This window comes from Saccopteryx bilineata, chromosome 2 (genome assembly GCF_036850765.1).
Source record: "Saccopteryx bilineata isolate mSacBil1 chromosome 2, mSacBil1_pri_phased_curated, whole genome shotgun sequence".
Classification (NCBI taxonomy): Eukaryota; Metazoa; Chordata; class Mammalia; order Chiroptera; family Emballonuridae; genus Saccopteryx; species Saccopteryx bilineata.
The window spans coordinates 35088681-35111777 of record NC_089491.1 but is presented as its reverse complement, the minus strand read 5'-3'; the positions used below and the strand labels follow the sequence as shown (position 1 = coordinate 35111777).

The 23097-nt window shown below is 44.6% G+C and overlaps 1 protein-coding gene and 1 non-coding gene across 4 annotated transcripts; one reads left to right on the top strand and one right to left on the bottom strand.

The window, feature by feature from the left end:
* Positions 1 to 458: 458 nt before the first annotated feature.
* On the bottom strand, positions 459 to 23083 carry TSTD2 (thiosulfate sulfurtransferase like domain containing 2). 3 transcript variants are annotated; one of them, XM_066256690.1, is made up of 10 exons: positions 22877 to 23083; positions 19157 to 19369; positions 17963 to 18276; positions 16329 to 16449; positions 9431 to 9556; positions 8531 to 8636; positions 5505 to 5623; positions 4868 to 5026; positions 4127 to 4265; positions 459 to 1931 (listed from the first exon to the last, which is right to left on the bottom strand). In XM_066256690.1, exons 2-10 carry the CDS (start codon positions 19319 to 19321, stop codon positions 1021 to 1023), a joined length of 2160 nt encoding a protein of 719 aa, XP_066112787.1. In that variant the 5' UTR covers positions 19322 to 19369; positions 22877 to 23083; the 3' UTR covers positions 459 to 1020. The 3 variants fall into 3 exon arrangements, with proteins under 3 accessions (XP_066112787.1, XP_066112788.1, XP_066112789.1); XM_066256691.1 differs by having other exon boundaries at positions 22967 to 23083; XM_066256692.1 differs by having other exon boundaries at positions 19157 to 19366; positions 22967 to 23083.
* Positions 13645 to 13751, top strand: LOC136327901 (U6 spliceosomal RNA). The gene has a single exon (XR_010729959.1). It is a non-coding gene; the product is annotated as a U6 spliceosomal RNA (small nuclear RNA).
* Positions 23084 to 23097: the final 14 nt, after the last annotated feature.

The following is a 23097-nucleotide window of genomic DNA, read 5'->3' as shown; positions in this document are numbered from 1 at the left end:
CTCCCCCTCTCCTTCCTCTCTGTCTCTCTCCTCCCCTCCTGCAGCGAGGCTCCATTGGAGCAAGGATGGCCCGGGCGCTGGGGATGGCTCCTCGGCCTCTGCCCCAGGCACTAGAGTGGCTCGTCGCAACAGAGCGATGCCCCGGAGGGGCAGAGCGTCGCCCCCTGGTGGGTGTGCCGGGTGGATCCCGGTCTGGCACATGCGGGAGTCTGTCTGTCTCTCCCCGTTTTCAGCTATATAAAAAAAGCAAACAAACAAACAAAAAAAACTAAGTGTGGTGAGTGTTGAGGAATTCAGAGGCTATTAGGGGGACATCTCTGTTAGGAACCTCATCAATGAAAAAGGAAGGGGGCCACATCTTTAAGACCCACTGCTCCATCACAAGCTGTTGGTCTAGACCAGGAGGTGGCAACTTTTTCTGTAAAGGGCAAGATAATAAATATAGGTTTTTCAGGACATAATTTTTCTCTTCTGAAGATTTTATTCCATCATAAATCATGTACAAACAAACAGGTATGGCTATTCCACTAAAACTTTATTTACAAAAGCAAGAGATGGGCTAAATGCCATAGTCTGCAGATCCTAGTCTAGAGCTCTCGCTAACACAGACAAGGTGAGGGTAGGGGTAGATGGCAGGTGACCTGAGGAGCCTGGTTCCAAGGAGCCCACTTCCCAGGACATGGCTTTCACACGTTTGCCATCAGGACACAGGTTTGATGACAAGAATGACTATTACCAGCCTGCTGCGTGACACAGAAAGGGCAGGACCTGGTCACCAGGCTCAAGACTTTATCCCTCTGCTGCGGTGGGATCCCACACAGCTCACCTTGTCTGTGTTCTAGCATCTTCTGAGTCAGATGTCTCAGGTAAGTGGTCAGGACCAACTCCCTGTTCCCTCGTCTTGTGAAGTACAGGTGGTCAGTATGGTGACCGGTTTGTCACGGTGGTACTGGCCAGCACCGAAGTTCCGTTTCTCTGTTGCTGCAGCCCTGATATTCTCCAACACGTGGTCGCCTCACCCTAGCTCTGTGAGGGCTTAGGGAAATGCTGCCAGTGCCACTCACACAAGCATGGCCCATCCCCATCCTCACCCACATCCACTCTCGGCTCTGGGCTCCTGGGGAGCTGCTGATGGTGCCGCTCACACAAGCATGGCCCATCCTCATCCTCACCCACATCCACTCTCGGCTCTGGGCTCCTGGGGAGCTGCTGATGGTGCCACTCACACAAGCATGGCCCATCCCCATCCTCACCCACATCCACTCTCGGCTCTGGGCTCCTGGGGAGCTGCTGATGGTGCCGCTCACACAAGCATGGCCCATCCCCATCCTCACCCACATCCACTCTCGGCTCTGGGCTCCTGGGGAGCTGCTGATGGTGCCGCTCACACAAGCATGGCCCATCCCCATCCTCACCCACATCTGGTCTTGGCTCTGGGCTCCTGGGGAGCTGCTGATGGTGCCACTCACACAAGCATGGCTCATCCTCAACCTCACCCACATCCACTCTCAGCTCTGGGCCCTTGGGGAGCTGCTGATGGTGCCACTCACACAAGCATGGCTCATCCTCATCCTCACCCACATCCACTCTCGGCTCTGGGCTCCTGGGGAGCTGCTGATGGTGCCGCTCACACAAGCATGGCCCATCCCCATCCTCACCCACATCTGGTCTCGGCTCTGGGCTCCTGGGGAGCTGCACCTGCTGTGCAAGTTCACTAGGTACACGTGGCCGTCGGGCTGTACACTCACATTCCTCTTTAAAGCTGTTCTGGGTAGGGCCTGAAGCTGGCCTGCTCCCTTTGTCTTGACATGTGACACAGCAGGCTGTGAATCCTTGTGCTTGGCAGGCAAGGCAGGTCAAGACGAGCTGGCGGCACTGTGGAGTGGAGCAGAATTTATACTGATCCCATGGCGCTCCACAGTATGAACATTCTGGGGAAGGAAGAAAATCTTTGTTATAAACAGGCACATGTGCACTCACATACACACAGACAGGCATCTCTCCAGGTCCTAAATATAACCCTTAGCTCATCAGAATTTAATGTATCCTTTTGTACCTGGGGAAGGTTTCTTTTTTTTTTTTTGTTCTTTTTTGTATTTTTCTGAAGTTGGAAATGGGGAGGCAGTCAGACAGACTCCCGCATGCACCTGACCGGGATCCACCCGGCACGCCCACCAGGGGGCGAAGCTCTGCCCATCTGGGGCATCGCTCTGTTGTAACCAGAGCCATTCTGGCGCCTGAGGCAGAGGCCATGGAGCCATCCCCAGCACCCGGGCCAACTTTGCTCCAATGGAGCCTTGGCTGTGGGAGGGGAAGAGAGAGACAGAGAGGAAGGAGAGGGGAAGGGTGGAGAAGCAGATGGGCACTTCTCCTGTGTGCCGTGGCCGGGAATCAAACCTGGGACTCCCGCACGCCAGGCTGACGCTCTACCACCAAGCAGCCAGGGCCTGGGGAAGGTTTCTAACTAGTAAGTCTCCCATCTTCTAACAAAAAATGCTCCCCATCTCTACTTTTTTGGGGGGAGACTGGTCCTGGGAATTGTCTTCCTGATTCCTGCACTCACTGAACCATTATTTTATTTTCTTATTTAGAAAAAAGTAGTACTGCTTCTCTCTTTAACGATCCCAAACCTAGTCAACGGTCTTTTTCTTTTAGATCACCCCCTTTGTCACTGGGAGACAACATGCCTGACTGCAAATGATCCCACATCTACATTCAGCTTCTGCAGCCCATGCCCCTCTTCCCTGGCCTGAGGTTTTCTTGCTGTTGCTAGTGGACACTTACTACCAGGATTCCTCAAATTCACATTATCAGCTTTCTTAGTTGGTTTTTCCCTGCTGATCTGTTACCACTGATAACATCATTCTTCTTCAAGTCCCCTTACCTAGCTTATCTAAGCTACCTTTGGGATACTCCATCTGGCTCCAAAACAGATGTGAATGAAGTAGCTTTCAATAAGAGACACAAACACAAGACCATCCAAAATAATTAAAAGATCAAGAAGAGGGGGAGTACAAACTCACATCTTAGTTATTACCTGGGTAGGAATGCAATCTGTCTCTGATCCCCGTTCTAGAAAGCTGGAACAGCCACTAGGGTTGTCTGCCTGTGACCTTGCCTACTGCTGACTGTGGCATCCAGGGGTAAGACCCATTTTTCTAAAGGATTATTTCCATCCTGCACTGTCTGCCCTCATTTGATACCACAAGTTAATGTGGACTGCAAACGACAGCCACACCACATGCTTCTTGTGACCACCCTGCCTCTGGCCCTAGGTTCAGCTCCGACCTCAGAGTGCTCCACCCACCACGCAAAGTGCACACCACCTGTGTATGCAGACATCTACACTTGGGGTTCTTTTATTTTGTGCCATAGGTTTACTTGGCAGTCTAATGAAGACTATGAACTCTTAGAAAAAAAGTTTTTAAATGCATAAAATAAACTACATAGGATTACAAAGGAAACTACATAGGATTACAAAGGAAACCAATTATACAGATATACAAAATATTCAATTTTTAAAAAAATCTGGAATATAGTAAGATATTAGCACATTAAATAAATTAGTGGTGGGCCTAACAGCTGTTTCCATTTTGAAGCAATGATGAACATAAATGCTATTTTGAGATATTGGTAACAACTATAATCAATGAAAATACTGTAATTTCTATTGACAAAGTCACAGGTACAACTAATACTATAGGTTTTGTTGCTTAAATTCATAATTGATGGCAGTGTTTTTACATTTAGTGAGGGGTTATAAAAATAGAGATAAAATTACTATAATTATTTTCCCTTCCAAATTTATAGAATCCCTGAATCCTTGATATTGACCCTCAGTGAAGACCTCTGATGCAGCCTATTCGCTCAACCCTACCAGGTAGACAGAACAAGGGACATTGTTCCATGTAAGGACCCGCCTAACTCATAAATGGTGAGGCCAGGATCCCGATACAGGCCTCCTGATGCTCCAGTGCTGCGTCTCCAGCCCTGATGGGCAATGGTGGGGCTACGTCCTCCTTTTCTCTAACTCTTCAAGTAGTCAGCACTGGCCTGCCTTCCAGAATGGTTAACGCGGAGAGTGTGCCTGACCACGAGCCCGGGGTCTGGGCCTATGCTGACCTACCTGACACTATGTCGCTGTTGTAGGACAAGGCATAACGCTCATCGAAAACAAACAACTTCCCTTTGTAAAAACCATCAGGAAACTCTTCCAGGTACTTGTGGATGCCACCCTTGAGCTGGAACACTTCCTTGCACACCCCCTATGCACAAAGAAAAAGAAAACACAGGAGACTTGAGGAGGCCAGCAGAGACCCGTAAGAGGCCGCACGGAGGCGTGGCGCGCGGGGAGGGATGCCAGAGTGCGGCTCCTGGCTCCCGGCGCAGGACACAGAACTGCTGACCAAGGGGTCAAGGAATCGGCTGGCCTGAGCTTGCCTTCCGGGGGGATGGGTGATGGCAGCACTCAGGGCCTTCACTCTCTAGATCCTGGGAAGCTCAACTATTTTTGCTGCCCCCTAAATATAGGAAGGCACCTGTTGGGACATGTAATGTTACTGAATTTGCTCTTCTCAGGATCAAGCAGGAGTATTAATTAGGTAAAGGGAGATGTTAACTAACCTTTCCTGCTTGTACCTGAAGACTCTTTAAGATTGTTAAGTGTTTTTCACATCTTAAGATTAAGAACTTCAGATTTTGTCCTTATAAACTCTAAGCTGAAACCATACAAGCGGAAAATTAACCCCTGACTGGCTGGGGGTGGGACCGAGAATGAAGGTAGCAGGGGTGGAGGGTGCTCTGCACATGCTGTGGGGGGAGCCTTTCAGCTGCCAGGTCTGTAGTGCCCCCAAGCACAGTGACTCACCTTGGCTTTGAGGTAGGCTGAACCCCGCTCACAGCGGATGCCCCCAGTGCAGTACATCAGTACCTTCTTCTCTCTGAAAAGTTCTAGATTTTTGTCAACGTAGCTAGGGAAGTAACTGAATTTCCTGATGTCTGGGGCTAAGCAGCCCTGAAAGCGTCCCTATAATGCGAAAGCAGAAGGAAAATGGTCTAAGAAGCATACCTGGTAAGCTTTTTTTCTGTCAATCTCCCCTCCCCAACCCCCACCCCGGCCAGGAAACACCTGCTGGTTGCTGCCCTCATCCCACACTCTGACCTTTCCACTTCAAGATCTGGGACTTAGAGACAAGGCTGGTGGGTGATGGGACACTTGCCCCAAGTCTTCAGGGGAACTGGAGGGGTGCCCAAGCAAACTCTACAAGGCCCTTGACACATGTCAAGGGGAGGCACACAGAAGCTAGAATGCACACGTGCCAAGATGTCTTTAGTTCATACTTTCTCAGGCTTTCTCACCGGATCCTGCGTTCAAAGGCCTGGGCTGTTTCTGAAGCTGCTGGCAGTGGGAAGAGATCCACGTGACCTGCCCACAGGTGGGCACCCACAGGGCCCCCTTTAAGACCAGGCCATACTTTGGGGACTCAATTTTTGTTCTTACTTACTATTTTGCTTTCATAGAAGTTTCTGCAGTCCAGTAGAATAGTATCACTTTGTTCTTGATTTGCTTCAGACAGAAACTTTTCTACTTCTTTATGAAATTCACTGGGGGACAAATGGATTCCTAAAACCAAACCAAAAAATTAATTGAAACAAAACAAGAAAAAACAAAACCCAATCACAACTGGCCCAGGCTAATGACTTATATGTTGCTTTGTTTATTTACACCTAAACTTTTTCTTTTCATAATTACAATTATGTCTCAAAATAACACTATAACAATCACAATGAAATAATTTAGTAATTCTAGTCCTCTCCTCCCTCCTCCTAAGATGAGCACTAGGAGACCTGGCAGTTTAGAAATAATTAGAGAAATTTACATCCTCATACGTGGCCTAATCCAACAATAAAAGGCAGACAGTTGGGATCTGAATTGCCATGTGGGTTTGCTGGTCCACTCTGTGGCCAGTCTTATATTGTCACTACACTGGAAGGAGCCTGGACATTTATATGCTTGACTACAGACTTTATAAACTGTTTTATACCAGATGGAGCCTAATTTCAAGGCAGGGGTTAGCATAAAGTTGTGGGAAAAAGAATATGTTTTTTTAAAAAACAAAAGGGTAGGTCCTGGCCAGTTGGCTCAGCAGTAGAGCATCGGCCTGGCGTGCAGGAGTCCCAGGTTCGATTCCTGGTCAGGGCACACAGGAGAAGTGCCCATCTTCTTCTCCACCCTTCCCCCTCTCCTTCCCCCCTCTCTCTCTCTCCCTCCCTCAGCCAAGGCTCCATTGGAGCAAAGTTGGTCCAGGCGCTGAGGATGGCTCTATGGCCTGCACCTCAGGTGCTAGAATGGCTCCAGCTGCAATGGAGCATCGTCCCCTGGTGGGCATGCCATGTGGATCCCGGTTGGGCGCATGCAGGAGTCTGTCTGACTGCCTCCCCACTTCTAACTTTGGAAAAATACAAAATAAAAAGAAAAAAAGGGTAGGAAGAATGTGTCTAAGTTTGTGTGCATGAGAAGCAGAGAAAAGGATGGGAGGGGCTGACAGCAGGAATGATGTATGAGAAAGAAGAGCAAGAGAAAGAAAAGAATGAAAAGGAAGAAGACAGAGGAGAGAAGGAGAGGAAGAGAGAACCTGTCTGGTGGGGCCCTTTGCCTTCTCGACTCTCTAGGAAAGAAATTCCTGTGTCTTTCAAGGTTCAGACATCTCAATAGATTGTTAAGGAACTTTTGGTGAATTTGGCAGTGTGGAATAACCACACCTCACTGGTGGGGACTCTGGTGACTTAAGAGTGCATTTAGCCTGACCAGGCGGTGGCGCAGTGGATAGAGCGTCAGACTGGGATGCGGAAGGACCCAAGTTTGAGACCCCGAGGTTGCCAGCTTAAGCATGGGCTCATCTGGCTTGAGCAAAAAGCTCACCAGCTTGGATCCAAGGTCGCTGGCTTGAGCAAGGGGTTACTTGGTCTGCTGGAGGCCTGTGGTCGGGGCACATGTGAGAAAGCAATCAATGAACAACTGGGGTGTTGCAGCGAGGGACTGATGATTGATGCTTCTCATTTCTCTCCGCTCCTGTCTGTCCCTATCTATCCCTCTCTCTGACTCTCTTTGTCCCTGTAAAAAAAAATAAATTTAAAAAAAGGAGTGCATTTATTGGCCCTGGCCAGTTGGCTCAGCAGTAGAGCATCAAGCTGGCATGTGGAAGTCCTGGGTTTGATTCCTAGTCAGGGCACAAAGGAGAGGCAACCATCTGCTTTTCTCTCTATACCCGCCTTCTCCCCCTCTCTCTCTTCCCCTCCTGTAGACATGGCTTGATTAGTTTGAGCAGGTTGGCCCGGGTGCTAAGGGTGGCTCCATGGAGCCTCCACCTGAGGTGCTAAAAATAGCCTGGTTGCAATCACGGCCTCATATGGGCAGAACATCGGCCCTAGATGGCGGTGGCCGGGTGAATCCTGGCCAGGGCACATATGGGGGTCTGTCTCTGTATCTCCCCTAACCTCACTTTAAAAAAAAAAAAAGAAGAAAAAAAAGGTGCATTTATTAAAGCTTGGGGACAGTTATAGTACAGGGGTCCCCAAATTACGGCCCTCTGAGGCCATTTATCCGGCCCCCGCTGCACTTCCGGAAGAGGCACCTCTTTCATTGGTGGTCAGTGAGAGGAGCACAGGATGCAGATGCTGTATGTGGCGGCGCCACAAAGCACAGCGTAGCATATGAACAGTACTACTTCGTCACGCTCTGGAAGTGCGTCATATCACTTGTTACGGCTAGCAGTGACAAATATGGAACCGGACATTGACCATCTCATTAGCCAAAAGCAGGCCCATAGTTCCCATTGAAATACTGGTCAGTTTGTTGATTTAAATTTACTTGTTCTTTATTTTAAATATTGTATTTGTTCCCATTTTGTTTTTTTACTTTAAAATAAGATATGTGCAGTGTGCATAGGGATTTGTTTATAGTTTTTTTTATAGTCCCGCCCTCCAATGGTCTGGGGGACAGTGAACTGGCCCCCTGTGTAAAAAGTTTGGGGACCCCTGGTTTAGTAGAAAGAAAATAAAAAGTTCACACCTGAGATAAGCATGGGCATGCTCCAGATAGAGCCCTGCCCCATAGCTATTTGTTTTGGGGAGAGGGAAGCAGAGACAGAGTCAGAGATGAGAAACATCAATTCTTCGTTGAGGCTCCTTAGTTGTTCATTGATTGACTTCTCATATGTGCCTTGACTGGGGGGCTATAGCAGACCGAGTGACACCTTGCTCGAGCCAGGGCCTTGGGCTCAAGCTGGTGGGCTTTGCTCAAACCAGATGAGCTCATGCTCAAGCTGGCGACCTCGGGGTTTCGAACCCGGGTCCTCCACATCCCAGTCCGACACTCTATCCACTGCGTCACCGCCTGGTCTGGCTGCCCCATAGCTATTTTAATGAGAAGGTTCATCACAACTGTAGTTGATCTAAATTTCACATTTGTTTCTATGTTGTTTTGTCCTTTTGAAGAAAAGCAAAATTTTTCTTATAAAAGTGAGCATACCAGGCTTCTTATAGGAGATCTTGGTGGGACTGATCCCCATAGGCACGATTTCTTCAAATACACCAACACGCAATTCTGGAAAACAGCAAGCCCCTCCTTTGCTGGTCTAGCCAATAAGAAACAAAGCAGAACACAGTCTTTCCATCTCCAAGTGTAAGACATTTAATAATGTTGAATTATCTGGAACATTCTAGACTATACCATAATTCCCTTTCCCATTAAAACAGGTTTCTAATTTGAGACTTTTTAATGCAGCTGTCGTATTATTATAAAACAGACTTAACGCTAATGTTTGGTACTTATTTATTGCGTGTCTACCATATGCAGAAATGTTACATTAAAAAGGTGCTTTTACACTAATAAACATTTAAAACTGAAATGCTGCTGAGTAATTCAACATGTAAGAGTACATCCCAGCTTCTGTTCTGGAGCAATGTCCCCTCTTCACTACCCCCACCAGCACAAACACTAGCAAGGTACTTCCCACCCCCTCTATGACCTGCCACAGTAAAGCAGAGTCACTCACAGCAGCTTGGCTGTCAGAGCAACCTTGCTCCCGTGTGGTGTGCCGTGCTGATCGGATCATTCCATGTTTACCAAAATAATGAGCAAACACATCTAAGATTTAGAGTTTAGGTTGTGTAAACTCTATCATCCTTATTCTTTAAGAAGGGTGACCGAGGCCCAGAGACGGTACTAACTTGTCCAAGATCACATGGCAAGTCAGTGGAAGGACTAGAGCAAGCACATCCTTCCAAGGCGCTGCCCTGGAATGGACGACTAGGGTGTTTATCCCTGCGCTGCTGTGTCTCCACACTGACCTGCTCTTCATAACCTACAGCAGGAAGAGGCACTGAGGCAGGAGCAAATGGCTATAGAGCTATTTTCAATTTCTCTTACCTTAAAATCATCCTTACACAGATAACCCTTAAACAATGGGCAGGAAAGCATGACTTCCACATACAGTCTCGTGGCCAATTTGCTTCCACCAACTGTCCCGTTGATTCCTTCTGTAGCAATTCGCACCTGAGACACAGAAGGTGAGAGAAGTTCCTTGTGTTCTCAGCTTAGTTTAAACCTTCCCCAGGAAGAACAGGCTCAGGTGCGTCGCTAAGTTTAAAAGGAAATGCAGAAACACTGCTTTGGACACCAAAGTGTTGCCATGCCAAGATACTGTAGCTCTCCAAATGGTCCTGCCCATAGTTGAGGTGAGGCGCTCAGTTAATGCATGCTGAGTAAGAGCAGGAAATGGATGAAACTACTGGTAAGCCCCATCTGCTACGGAGAGCTCCAGTTGCCAAAGAACAAATTCTGACTTTCATCTAGGTCAGCAGATCTAGAACCAAGATTCAGCTTTGCCACTTATTTGCCAAGTGCCCTGAGAAAATTAATTTCTTCTTTGAACCTCAATTTCTTCATCTCGCTAAAACAGGGACAAAAGAGAACCAACAATGAAAACTACTGCTGGGGAGACATACCCACTGCTAAAGCAGAGTACACCTGAGAGCCGGGAACGGAGTGAGTCCATCTCCACACTGTGTTTGGGGAAAGCCCACCACTGCAAACCCACTCGCTGGAATACCAAGTTGCAGGAGGAGTGTGTGTCTGTTGTGTTCCCTGCTGTATAACTAGTGCCTACACCAGTGCCCTCCTCACCATACACTCAATATGTACCTGTTGAACAAATGAATATGCATCCACATCTGGGGCTTTCTGGCTTCTCAAACCCTGTGCTCTCTTTGAAATACTTCACTGGTTAGGGGACATTAGAGCCTGGATGAAGGTCCCTGCCTGAAAAGGCAATGCTCTAGGGACCCTGCATTTTTAGTCATTTAGTTCTAAAAAACCCTTGGATGAGTTTAAAGACGGATCATCTTTAGAGGGAGCTGAGCTCTCTAGAGAAACGTGCTAGAGAGAAAGTGCAACACTTAGAGCAGGGGTCCCCAAACTTTTTACACAGGGGGCCAGTTCACTGTCCCTCAGACCGTTGGAGGGCCGGACTATAAAAAAAACTATAAACAAATCCCTATGCACACTGCACATATCTTATTTTAAAGTAAAAAAAAAAACAAAACGGGAACAAATACAATATTTAAAATAAAGAACAAGTAAATTTAAATCAACAAACTGACCAATATTTCAGTGGGAACTATGCTCTTCTCACTGACCACCAATGAAAGAGGTGCCCCTTCCAGAAGTGCGGCGGGGGCCGGATAAATGGCCTCAGGGGGCCGCATGTGGCCCGCGGGCCGAGGTTTGGGGACCCCTGACTTAGAGCATGATACTCTCTGGAAAGAGAGGTAATTTAAGGTCCTATATTATTATTACTATATATATGTAATGATGATACCTCCCAATGAATTAGAATTTGAAAAATTTGTAAAGGCTGCCCCTTTTTCAGGGCCAGAGAAGATACTTCATTGCTGCCATATTTGATTTAATTCTTTTAGGTCACGGATATAAACAGGATTCATTTTACAGGCCAATGCCAGCTCACCGGGAGTGGCTATCTGGAGCTCCATGATGAGCGTTTTGCACCACACCTAGGCTCCCCGAGAAGAGTACTGAAGTCTAGGGAAGCCTGTTCTCAGCACGGGAGAAAAAAGTTGGCAGTATACATCATCTCTGCTATACAGTCTACTATACCTATTACCAACTTTAATAAGTTCTTTACTAAGGAGGCTTCATTTTAAAATTGAGATGGCTATAGGTATTAATAATAAAAACACAAATATATGTAATACACTTTTCTACTTGTTATTTTAATAACAAGTATGCAAAGGACAGAGATAATTTAAAATGAATGTATTTCTGGGTCTGAATGATGGGTCAATGTTTAAAGTTTATTTTTACTATGAGTAATATTAACTATCTACTCTCCCACTAAACCTGAAACTTCCTTCTAAACCAGGTTTGGAAAGAATTTTTTGATTAGGTGTTTCAACTTACTTATTTTTAAGTGATTATATAGAAAAATAGAGCTGAATCAGTGTAAGGGTGAGGAAATCTACCCTGACCCTTTCTGACTGTGACAGATATGATGAAGAGGTACATACTTCTATGTAACTGTCTTTTGGTAGGTTAATAGAGTCTTTCCTATGTTATTTTAATCTCAGAACCCAAGTAAAAACAAGGACATCCACACCCTACATGGCTGGGTGGAGCAATCTCTAAACCAGGGGTCCCCAAACTTTTTACACAGGAGGCCAGTTCACTGTCCCTCAGACCGTTGGAGGGCCGGACTATAAAAAAAAAACTATAAACAAATCCCTATGCACACTGCACATCTTATTTTAAAGTAAAAAAACAAAACGGGAACAAATACAATATTTAAAATGAAGAACAAGTAAATTTAAATCAACAAACTGACCAGTATTTCAATGGGAACTATGGGCCTGCTTTTGGCTAATGAGATGGTCAATGTGCTCCTCTCACTGACCACCAATGAAAGAGGTGCCCCTTCCGGAAGTGCGGCGGGGGCCAGATAAATGGCCTCAGGGGGCCGCATGTGGCCTGCAGGCCGTAGTTTGGGGACCCCTGCCTAAACTCATTCACTAGACCAGGGGTAGTCAACCTTTTTATACCTACCGCCCGCTTTTGTATCTCTGTTAGTAGTAAAATTTTCTAACTGCCCACAGGTTCCACAGTAATGGCGATTTATAAAGTAGGGAAGTAACTTTACTTTATAAAATTTATAAAGCAGAGTTACAGCAAGTTAAAGCATATAATAATTACTTACCAAGTACTTTATGTCGGATTTTTGCTAAGTCTGGCAGAATAAATCTTTATAAAACAACTTACTATAGTTATATCTATCTTTTTTTTTTTCCCCTGTATTTTTCTGAAGCCGGAAACAGGGAGAGACAGTCAGACAGACTCCCACATGTGCCTGACCACCGTATTTCTGGGCACGCCACCAGGGGGCGACGCTCTGCCCACGAGGGGGCGATGCTCTGCCCCTCTGCGGCGTAGCTCTGTTGTGACCAGAGCCACTCTAGCGCCTGGGGCAGAGGCCGAGGAGCCATCCCCAGCGCCCGGGGCCATCTTTGCTCCAGTGGTGCCTTGGCTGCGGGAGGGGAAGAGAGAGACAGAGAGGAAGGAGAGGGGGAGGGGTGGAGAAGCAGATGGGCACTTCTCCTGTGTGCCCTGGCTGGGAATCGAACCTGGGACTTCTGCACGCCAGGCCGACGCTCTACCACTGAACCAACCGGCCAGGGCTATATCTATCTTTTTATTTACACTTTGGTTGCTCTGCTACCGCCCACCATGAAAGCTGGAACACCCACTAGTGGGCAGCAGGGACCAAGTTGACTACCACTGCTCTAGACTTTCAGTCTCTAGGATTTTTCAACAGGAACCTTCCAAGCAGCTCCTTGGTGAGGAAGGCCTTAAACCTCAGAGATGAAGAGCAGTAGTTAGCATTTACTGAGCACCTACTATAAGACAGGAGCTTTATGTTATAAACCTGAAAGGTAGATGTCATAATCCCCATTCAGCGGAAAAGGAAACAGAAGCTCAGAGAAATCATGTAACTGGCCCACAAGTAGCTGGAGATCTGGTATTCAAAACCAGATCTTATTGGCTTTGAATCTTGTAATTTTTCCTTTCCAAAGCCTCCAAGGCATTCCCTTAGGTCTCTTTAGGCAATAAGGAATGTATAGCAATAGGGACAAGAAGCTTCCTTCTATAATCCCAGAATTTTCAAGTTCTCCTCTTTCCCTATCTAAATGCCAATATTCTGACAAATCTACCAGCAGAAAATAGTAAACCGGACATTACCAGTGAAACCTATGATAGACCTAAGATCCAGGCAGATGCTGCCCCCTGGTGGTGAAGGACCCTCATTGCTAGTTCACCTGGGGCTAGGGCGCTAGGCCAATAAAAATCTGATCCTAAACCAAGAAAAGAAATTGATTCGATATTTTGTAATTCAGGTTTACTGTGAGAATATTTATCTTTTAAGATGATATCTAAGATATAGTGATAATTTTTACTACGCACCTCGAATTGTGCTAGGAATTAGGGATACAGTGGTTGAAAAAAATACAGTTCTTACCCTCTTGGAGCTTACAGACTGAGGGAGGTCACAGATACTAAGATAAAAGTTAGACTGAGTGCTTGCTTTGGCAGCACATATACTAAAATTGGAATGATACAGAGAAGATTAGCATGGCCCCTGCGCAAGGATGACACGCAAATTTGTAAAGCGTTCCATAAAAAAGAAAAAAAAAGTTACAAACTGACAAGTGGTATAAAACATAACTACAATATGATAGAAGAGAGTTTATTTGGAAAAACAGAAATAATTAAAGGTCAACAAAGAACTCTGAGAAGTGAAGATTGAGTAAAAATTAAACAGGAGAAACCAAGGGAGTGTGGGAGAGTTCCCTGAAGATTTTTCTTGTATAAACGCCCCAAAACAACTTTGTGGGCTTCAGAAACTGGAAGACCGTGTTGAAGGACTGGAATAAGTCAAGGATATATAGGAAGCAGAAAAGGTAAGAACAGGCTAAATCATGCAGGAGCCTGAGGGCATGGGAAGGACTTGGGTTTTACTCTAAGTGCACTGGAGAGCCAGTGAAAGATTTGGAGGCAGGAGAAATACAATTTTATTTACCTCTGAAGAGCTTTCTGGCTGCTATGTGGAGAATGGATTAAATGGTGAGCAGGGATGGAAGAATGGAGAATAGTAGAATAGTTTGGAAGCTACTGAAATGGACTAGGTAAGAGAGTATGAGGTCTTGGTCTAAGGCAGTGGGAGTCAACCTGGTCCCTACCACCCACTAGTGGGCGTTCCAGCTTTCATGGTGGGCGGTAGTGGAGCAACCAAAGTATAAATAAAAAGATAGATTTAACTATAGTAAGTTGTTTTATAAAGATTTATTCTGCCAAACTTAGCGAAAATCCAACATAAAGTACTTGGTAAGTAATTATTATATGCTTTAACTTGCTGTAACTCTGCTTTATAAATTTTATAAAGTAAAGTTACTTCCCTACTTTATAAATCACCATTACTGTGGAACCGGTGGGCGGTTAGAAAATTTTACTACTAACAGAGATACAAAAGCGGGCGGTAGGTATAAAAAGGTTGACTACCCCTGACCTAGACCTACTAACAGAGATACAAAAGCGGGCGGTAGGTATAAAAAGGTTGACTACCCTGGTCTAAGGTAGTGGAAGTGGAGGACAGAGTGAAAGGAGTCAAGGGACATTTTAGAGGTAGAAATGGCAGGACTAGGTGAAGAGCTGAATGAGATAAATGAAGCTTTGAGTCTGTTAGAAAACCTGGATGTACAAAAGGATAATGTCACTGACTGATCAAATGATTGCCAAAGAGAATTAAAACCTGGGCATGTGTGGGAAAGATTAGCACAGATAGTAGTGTCATAGCTAGCGGGGATGTCAGAGGGAACCTAATTCACTTTTGATTTAAATTTTTAAAAATTTTGTAATATACACATACATGTATAGATATGTAATTATTGAGGATATTTTTTAAAAAAGAATCATCCATGCCTGACCAGGTGGTGGCACAGTGTACAGAGCATCAGACTGGGGCGCAGAGGACCCAGGTCCAAAATGCTGAGGTCACCAGCTTGAGCGCGGGCTCATCAGGCTTGAGCGTGGGGTTGCTAGCTTGAGCATGGGATCATAGACATGACCCCATGGTCGCTGGCTTGAGCCCAAAGGTCGCTGATTTGAGCAAGACGTCATTCACTCTGCTGTAGCCTCCCAGTCAAGGCACATATGAAAAAGCGATCAATGAACTAAGGAGCCACAATGAAGAACTAATACTTCTCATCTCTCTCCCTTCCTGTCTGTCTGTCCCTATCTCTGTCTCTCTCTTTCTCTGTCACACACACACAAAAAATCATCCATAATCCTCTCATAGAGTTCACCATAATTAACATTTTGATATCCACTGCCCTCCATCTTTACACAGACACTTGTGGGTTTTGTACAAACACATTCATTCCTTTATTCAACATTCTCCAAATATTCACTGTCTACTGCGTGCTAAGCCCTGTTCTAGCACTGAGAAAGCACCAATTAAGGCAAAATTCCTGTCCTCATGAAGCTTACATTCTACAAGATAGAAGATAGAAATAACAAATTAAACAAAGATTATACTTTCAGACCGTAGTTAATTCTTTGAGGAGAAGATAGAAAGTGATAACGCTCACAGAGAGGACCACTTCAGATTATAGTTCTGAGGAGGTAACATTTAGCAGAAATTTGAAGTGAGGAATGAGCCATGTTATGAGAAAAAGCATTCCAGAGGGAAAGAAAATAGCAAAGGTCAGTACCAGGAATGGTAAAGGCCCTGACATAATATTCTAGAAAAATGAAGAAGCAGCTTGAATCACACCTTATGTATTTCTGTAAAATGTTTTTCTAGTTACTGTTTCAAGAACATTTCCTGACACCAGGGGAAACTATGCTTGCTTCTGCACACAGGTTTATTGAACACAGGCATATCCATCATTTTACATATTGTCCACAGTTGTTTCCATGTTACAGTGGCAGGGTGGAGTAGTTTTTTGTGCAAAGTCTAAAAGATTTACTATTTGGCTCTTTAAGAAAAAGTTTGCTCACCCCTGGTCTATGCCATTAAATATTTCCGTAAAACACCACGTGAATAGCTATTTAGTATTCTACTTATAAATGCCTAGCAGGAGTTTGCTAATTTCTAAGACCTCAATAGTGAATCTTTTTGTAAGAAGCGCAGGCTCTGCAATCCAAGTAGAGGACAGAGGGGCCCAGTGAAGGATGGGGTGCAGAAGAACGTGTTAGTTACCTTGCCTGTGAGGTGCAGGTGCTGACACAGGGCTGTCTGCCAGGCACAGAGCCAGTGGGGATCCTCCAGGTCACAGTAGCAGTAATAAAGCAGCACTTCCCCGTCACCGCTGCCCTGGCCACTGTAAAAGAAAACCACTGGGAATGAGCATCTGAGGCCCTGACATAAGGAAGCCACAATTCATAAAGTATACCCAGTCAGCATCAGAGGGAAGGCCTAGATGGAGCACTCGTGTCTGCCTTTGCACCTACCATTGTTCTCCTGAAATGAGAAGCAACACCTGTCTGAATTTGCTCTAAAGAAGGCAGTCTCTGCACTTCAGAGCCGAGTAAACTGAGGCCAGTTCCTTCTAGGTACGACAGCTACGAAGTGCCAGTCAGGACGCGAATACCAGATTTCTGACACTAGAACCCATACCCTTTCTCTTGCACTGTGCTGTCTTATACTAACTAGTGTGGGATCTGGGCAGGTCTCCTATCCTTCCTGAGCCTTGATTTCGTCATCTGTAAAATTAGAGAACTGAAATAAGCTGCATTTCCCCAAAGTGTACTCTGAAGCTGTTCTCTGAAATCACGTTTGAGAAATCCTGCAGACAGTATTTCCCTTAGAGCCCAAGCCCCTTACCTATTGAAGGCTCTGAGAAGTCCTACAATAAAGAACATTTTTTTTCTTTCTCAGTAGAGAATATTTTAAACTAGTGCTTCTCAAACTTATTTTCCTTAGTACTTCTTTTTAACATCTGATAGCATCCTCGATTACAAAATGTTGCACAGACAGACATATTTTAGAGAATGCTATAGTAGTTAATTAAGGTCCCGTCCAGCTCTGGAATCTGTAACTCACCAATATCCTCATCATATTTCAGGGCTTGGCTTCCCCCAAAGCCACCTTCTCTATTTTGGAGCCTATTATATCTAAACTCCGGTAACAAATTATCTGAACCATACAATTTAACTGATAGATGTGAGGAAAGGCACAAAAATTTTAGTGACTAGCTCAAGTCTGACTCCAAGTTCAAGACTCTTTCTCCTTTTCTTTCTGATAAACAGGTGAATTTGGCACTAAATATTAGAGATAAAAGTATATTATATTTGGACATTTTCTATTCACCAAATAGTTCAGGAATTGCTTAAAATAAGAAATCTGTCCTCTGGAATACTGCAGTATGATTTGGTAAATTTTTCAAAGGCAGAATCTAAACCTCTAACCTACGCCCCCGTTTTAAAAGTTAACATCCTTTCTAAAGCATATGCAGCTCAGAAAACCACATTTGGTAGCAAAAAACCTTTTTTAAGCTCTGACATTTTTCAGAGTAGAGGAATCATTAGCGTTTCTGGGCCTTCCAATTTCTCTTTGAAAATAATATCGTTTTCGCTCTTCACTTCTCCCTAAAGATAAGATGTAGGATGGCTTTCGAGAAACTCAGCGACACTACCAGCTGTGTGAGTGTATGCTACTGCACGGGCTATCATCATCTATGACACATAGTACATGTTTACTGGTCTAGCTTAGGCCCGAAGAGACATTCTGTGCCTTTAGGATCTTGCCATTTTAGAGGATGAGCAGTGATATCTCACTGTGGTTATAAAAACATTTTAAAATTAAACAAAGTACATACAGAATGAAATTCTTACCTTATCAGCTCATCAGGGCTAAAGCAACTAATATCAGGGAGCCAAGCAGACACTTCACGGTTTCGAGTAAGGCACTCTTTTACAGGGTTCCTTCTGTCTGCAGATTTAAGACTCTTTGAGGTGCTCAATGTCACAGCCAGCTGCTTTAAAATGGCAGCAGTCTGGTGGCAAATCTCATCGGCATGTTGTGTTGCCACGTGTCTATGGAATGTGGTCTGGTCTCTGAATAGTTGCTGACAGCATTTCCACCATTTTTCTTTACATTTATAAGAAGGTGCCAGAACTTCTTTGGTTTGTACAAAAAGGGCAAATGCCTGCAATTACATTTCAAATTGTCAGTGTTAAATAACCTTAGGTTTAAGACTAATGGAAATCTCAGTGAAATTCCTTCATTATCTTTTCACAGGAGTTTCCAGTCCTACCATTTGATGGAAGAACATGGAAAAGTAAGTTTTATTAATAAGCTTCATACCAGCTGGACCAAATCAGCAGTCTTAGACAGCAGCTGGCCTATTGCCTGTCTATTCTTGTGATTAGGGGATTCCTCCCATAACCCTAGGTGGGCAAAGAATCCAACCCATCTGTCTACAATCTGTCCTCAAGTACTCCACATACATGTTCCTGAGCCACACCTTGCCTATGATTCTCCTTTGCCTGGCACTTAGTTAAGGTCACCGGTAATGGCCCTGACCACACCTTACCTTGAGCATGGCAGCACCCTACTATCTCACTATCCCTCCACTCCCTGGAGGACTCTGTTTTTTTTTAAGTGGGAAGAGGGGAGATAGAGAGATAGACTCCCGCATGCTCCCCTTCTGGGTTCCACCCAACAACCCCTGTCTGGGGCCAATGATCAAATCAACAGAGCTATCCTCAGTGCCTGATGCCAATGCTTGGACCAACCAAGTTACCGTCAATGCCTGGAGCCGAAGCTCAAACCAATTAAGCCACTGGCTGTGAGAGGAGAAGAGAGAGGAGTAGAGGGAGGAGGAGAGAGAGGAGGAGAGGGAGGGCAAGCCAAGCAGATGGTCACTTCTCATATGTGCCTGACTGGGGATAGAACCCAGGACTCTGCACACTGATTCTGACACTCTAGTCAACTGGCCAGGGCCAGAGGCCAAACTTGATAAGCTACTTCTAGATCTACCTGTATTAACTATACATAAGTGATCCTGAAACAAACAGCAATTTTACCTTTTTCTTTGCATATGAGTATTTCTTCTTTGTATTGACATCTAGCTCTGCTTTCAGACTGCTACTGGGATTGATAAAACTTGTGTCTTTCAAATCCAAGTCTGAAAATCTTAACACACAGGTCTCCAGGTCATCTCCTTGGTCTGGTGAAGTGGAGGAAGGCATCTGGTTTGGCTGCAGCAGTGGGGCAGAATCCTTTCCGTTGACTATCTCCTAGGAAGAGAGTAAGGGAAACACTGTCCAAGTCTTTGTTTACTATGCAAAGTAAACTCTAAAGTTAATCAATCATGCAAATGAGCATGGGCTCAGTAGCCCAAGCTATCCATTCATTCACTTGCTCATTCAATAAATATTTATTTGGCAGGCACTGTTCTAGATACTGGGGATATAGCAGTGAATGAAACAGGAAAAGTCTCTGCTTTTTTAGAGTTTACATTCCAACAAGAAGAGATGAGTTAAATAATTTTATTTATTTATTTTAAAAAGCCAGATGATAAAAGAGGTTATGAAGACAATCAAGCATGGTAAGGAGCCAGAGTGACGGAGGGGATCTTTAAAACACAGAGGGCAGCCTGTCCACGCGATGGCACAGTGGATAAAGTGTCAGACTGGGATGCAGAGGAACCAGGTTTGAGACCCTGAGGTCACCTGCTTGAGCGTGGGCTCATCTGGCTTGAGTAAAAAGCTCACCAGCTTGGACCCAGGGTCACTGGCTGGAGCAGGGGGGTCGCTCAGTCTGCTGAAGGCCCGCGGTCAAGGCATATATGAGAGAGCAATCAATGAACAGCTAATGTGTCGCAATGAGAAACTGATGATTGATGCTTCTCATCTCTCTTCATTCCTGTCTGTCCCTATCTATCCCTCTCTGACTCTCTCTCTCTCTCTCTGTCCTTGTAAAAAAAAAAACAACAAAAAAAAAAACATAATGGAAGACTGTGTGGGTAAACAGTTTAATAAATAAGGTCCTTTTTAAAAAAATAAATAAATAAACACAGAGGGCAGGTAAAGCCTGAGGCAGTAGCATTAGAGCAAAAATGCGAATTAGGGGATAAGCCACCCAAATATTTAAGATAAGTGATTCCAAAGAGGCACCAGGTACAACCAAGCTGTGTACTAGTAACTTCAGTCGTAAACACTTTGTTCCTTTTTGTTACATAATTTTTGAGCTGTGCAAATTCCCTTTCTTAGACTAAATAACTACCAAGAGAGCCCCATTTTAATGAGCTAAAAGAAACATACAAATTGCAAGTGTAGCCAAATCTTGTCAAAGTCGATACACTACAACCAACATACTGCATTCTTTCTTTTCTAAAGCAAATGTTAAAGGTGAAAATGAGGCAGCATGAAACAAGAAAAGGTAACATGAAACACCAGGCTAAAGGCACTTGCTCTGGATCCTGGTGTAGCTGAGTCCAAGAATATGAACCCAGGCAAGATATTAAACTTTTAAGAATTAAATTAGTTTAATTCTTAAACTAATTCCCTAATTTCTAAAATGCAACAACAGCATCTACCTTGCAGGGTTGAAGTGAGGACTGGAAAGGAATATGTCGAGTATGGCACATTCTTAATTCCCCTACTTCTCTAGGCTCATCTCAGAGAACACTCTCCCTGTCATGTATCCTACTCTGGCCATAACAGACTTTGCCTAGTTATATATAGTTATATATAGTTACCACAAATGACCCATGCCCTCTCTTGCCTCACAGCCTCCACGCATATCCTACCCACCACCTCAAAATGACCTCCCTTCACTCTAAATCCTTTTCAGTTCTCGCTTTAATTTAGATATTCTTAACCATTCTGTGTAGAGACTGCTTTGTGCCTGGCACATACAATTGTGCCGCAGATGAAAGTCTTAATGAAACAGTCAAGGTCGCTGATCTTTTGAAGTTTATATTCTAGGAAGAGATGAGACACTAAATGAAAATATCAGTGATAAGAGCTGCTGCTTCTCAATTTCCTTTGCTTGGGATCCTCCTTACCATCCACCCCAGCCTTTACATGTTGAATTACTTTATCTTTAGGCGACCCCTGTGTTTTGGTCGTTTGACCCCCGCTGGGGTCGCAACCCACAGGTTGAGAACCGCTGATCTATACTCACCCTCTAAGTGATCTCATCTAGTTCCAAGAACTGAAAAACTAAAGTTTCCTCAGACTAACTGTGCAAGGGGAATTATATATGTGCAACTACATTGGCCATTAGTTGGGAATTGCTGAAGCTGGTTGATAAAGTACATGGGGTTCATAACATAATTTTCTCAACTTGTGTAAATATTTGAAGCTTCTGTTAAAAAAAAAAAAGGAAAGGAAAGGTAAGCAATCATAAATAAAAGGAAATTTATGTTTGGAATACTATGCACTAACTGACACTAAATTTCTGTATCCAGGCTGGGCCTCTCTCCCGAACTCCAAATTCGCATAGCCAACTGTCTATTGGATAGCTTCAACTGCATGGCTATTAGGCTGTTCAAATGCAACTAACTGTTCAAGACCAAACTCTTGCTCTTCCCCAGTCATCCTTACCTCTGTAAACGACATTTCTATACTTCCTATTACTCAGAGAAATAACTTTGGGCTTCTTCTTGACTCCTTATTCTTTCACACTATCATCTAGTCCAGGGGACGGGAACCTTTTTGGCTGAGAGAGCCATGAACGCCACATATTTTAAAATGTAATTCCATGAGAGCCATCAACAACCTGTGTACGTTACACATTATCCAATAAAAATATGGTGTTGTCCCGGAGGACAGCTGTGATTGGCTCCAGCCACCCGCAACCATGAACATGAACGGTAGGAAATGAATAGATTGTAATACATGAGAATGTTTTATATTTTTAACATTATTTTTTTTATTAAAGATTTGTCTGCGAGCCAGGTGCAGCCATCAAGAGCCACATCTGGCTCGCGAGCCATAGGTTCCCAAGCCCTGACCCAGTCCCTCAAAAAATCCTATCAACTTTGTTTTTGAAACACAATCAGGTCAGATCACTTTACACTACCCTCACTACTAATCTCATTCATGGTACCTTCATTTCTTGACTGAATTATTGCAATAGATTAAGTGCTCTTCTCATGTACCCTGTTTCCCTGAAAATAAGACAGTGTCTTATATTAACTTTTGCTCCTAAAGACATTATAAGTCTTATTTTCAGGGGAGGCCTTATATTTCTAAGCTTGAAAAAAATTGCACTAGGTCTTATTTTCAGGGAAACAAGGTAGGAGCCAGAGTGGTAACTATTAAAAAATAAGTCAGATCAGTTTCCAAAGGCTTCTCAACTTACTCAGATAAAGCCCGAGGTCCGTCAAGAGGTCCTCCACTACTTCTGTAATCTCATCTTCTACTACGGTCCCTTTGCCCATTCCCTCTGATTGCACTGTTTGCCCATTCCTGAATCTGTCATCAGCACCAAGAAAACAGGGTGCTCACCTCTGCATCCTCAGCATCTACAACACTGCCTGGCACACAGGGGGTGCTAAATGTTCATAAATACAGTATTTGTTGAGTGAAATAAAACGGAGAAGGCTTCATTAAGGACCTGATGTTTGAGCTGAGACCTAAATGACGTGGTCTGATTCTAGATATATATTTTTTGAAAGTAGAGCCGAGAGGGTTTACAGTTCCACTGTTACGTAAGAAGTGAAGAAAAAAGAAGACCCAAGAACGACCCCTACCTACACTTTTGGATTAAACAATCGGATGAATAGTGCTATTTACCGTAACGGCGCGACGGGCCTAGCCCAATCTCTCCGCCCAGCTTTGCCGAAGAGGAAAAGGCCCGGAAGTGGGAGTGAGACGAGCACATACCTGCCCGTCCTAATTCTCTCTTTAGACTTTTCCTCATTGAACGATCTCCGCCTAGAAATTAACAAAGCTCACCGCCCTCTAACCTCCAGGCCCCGCCTGAAGTTTACGTAGGAAGGAGCGCTGGAGACGTC

Excerpts from the sequence above, each read along its gene's own strand:
- TSTD2 (XM_066256690.1), bottom strand. The coding sequence starts at position 19,321 with ATGCCTTCCTCCACTTCACCAGACCAAGGAGATGACCTGGAGACCTGT. Across the intron at positions 5,624-8,530 it reads GATCTCCTATAAGAAGCCTG|GAATCCATTTGTCCCCCAGT; the intron begins GTATGCTCACTT and ends GTTTGGTTTTAG. Across the intron at positions 5,027-5,504 it reads ACTTCTATGAAAGCAAAATA|GGACGCTTTCAGGGCTGCTT; the intron begins GTAAGTAAGAAC and ends TTCGCATTATAG.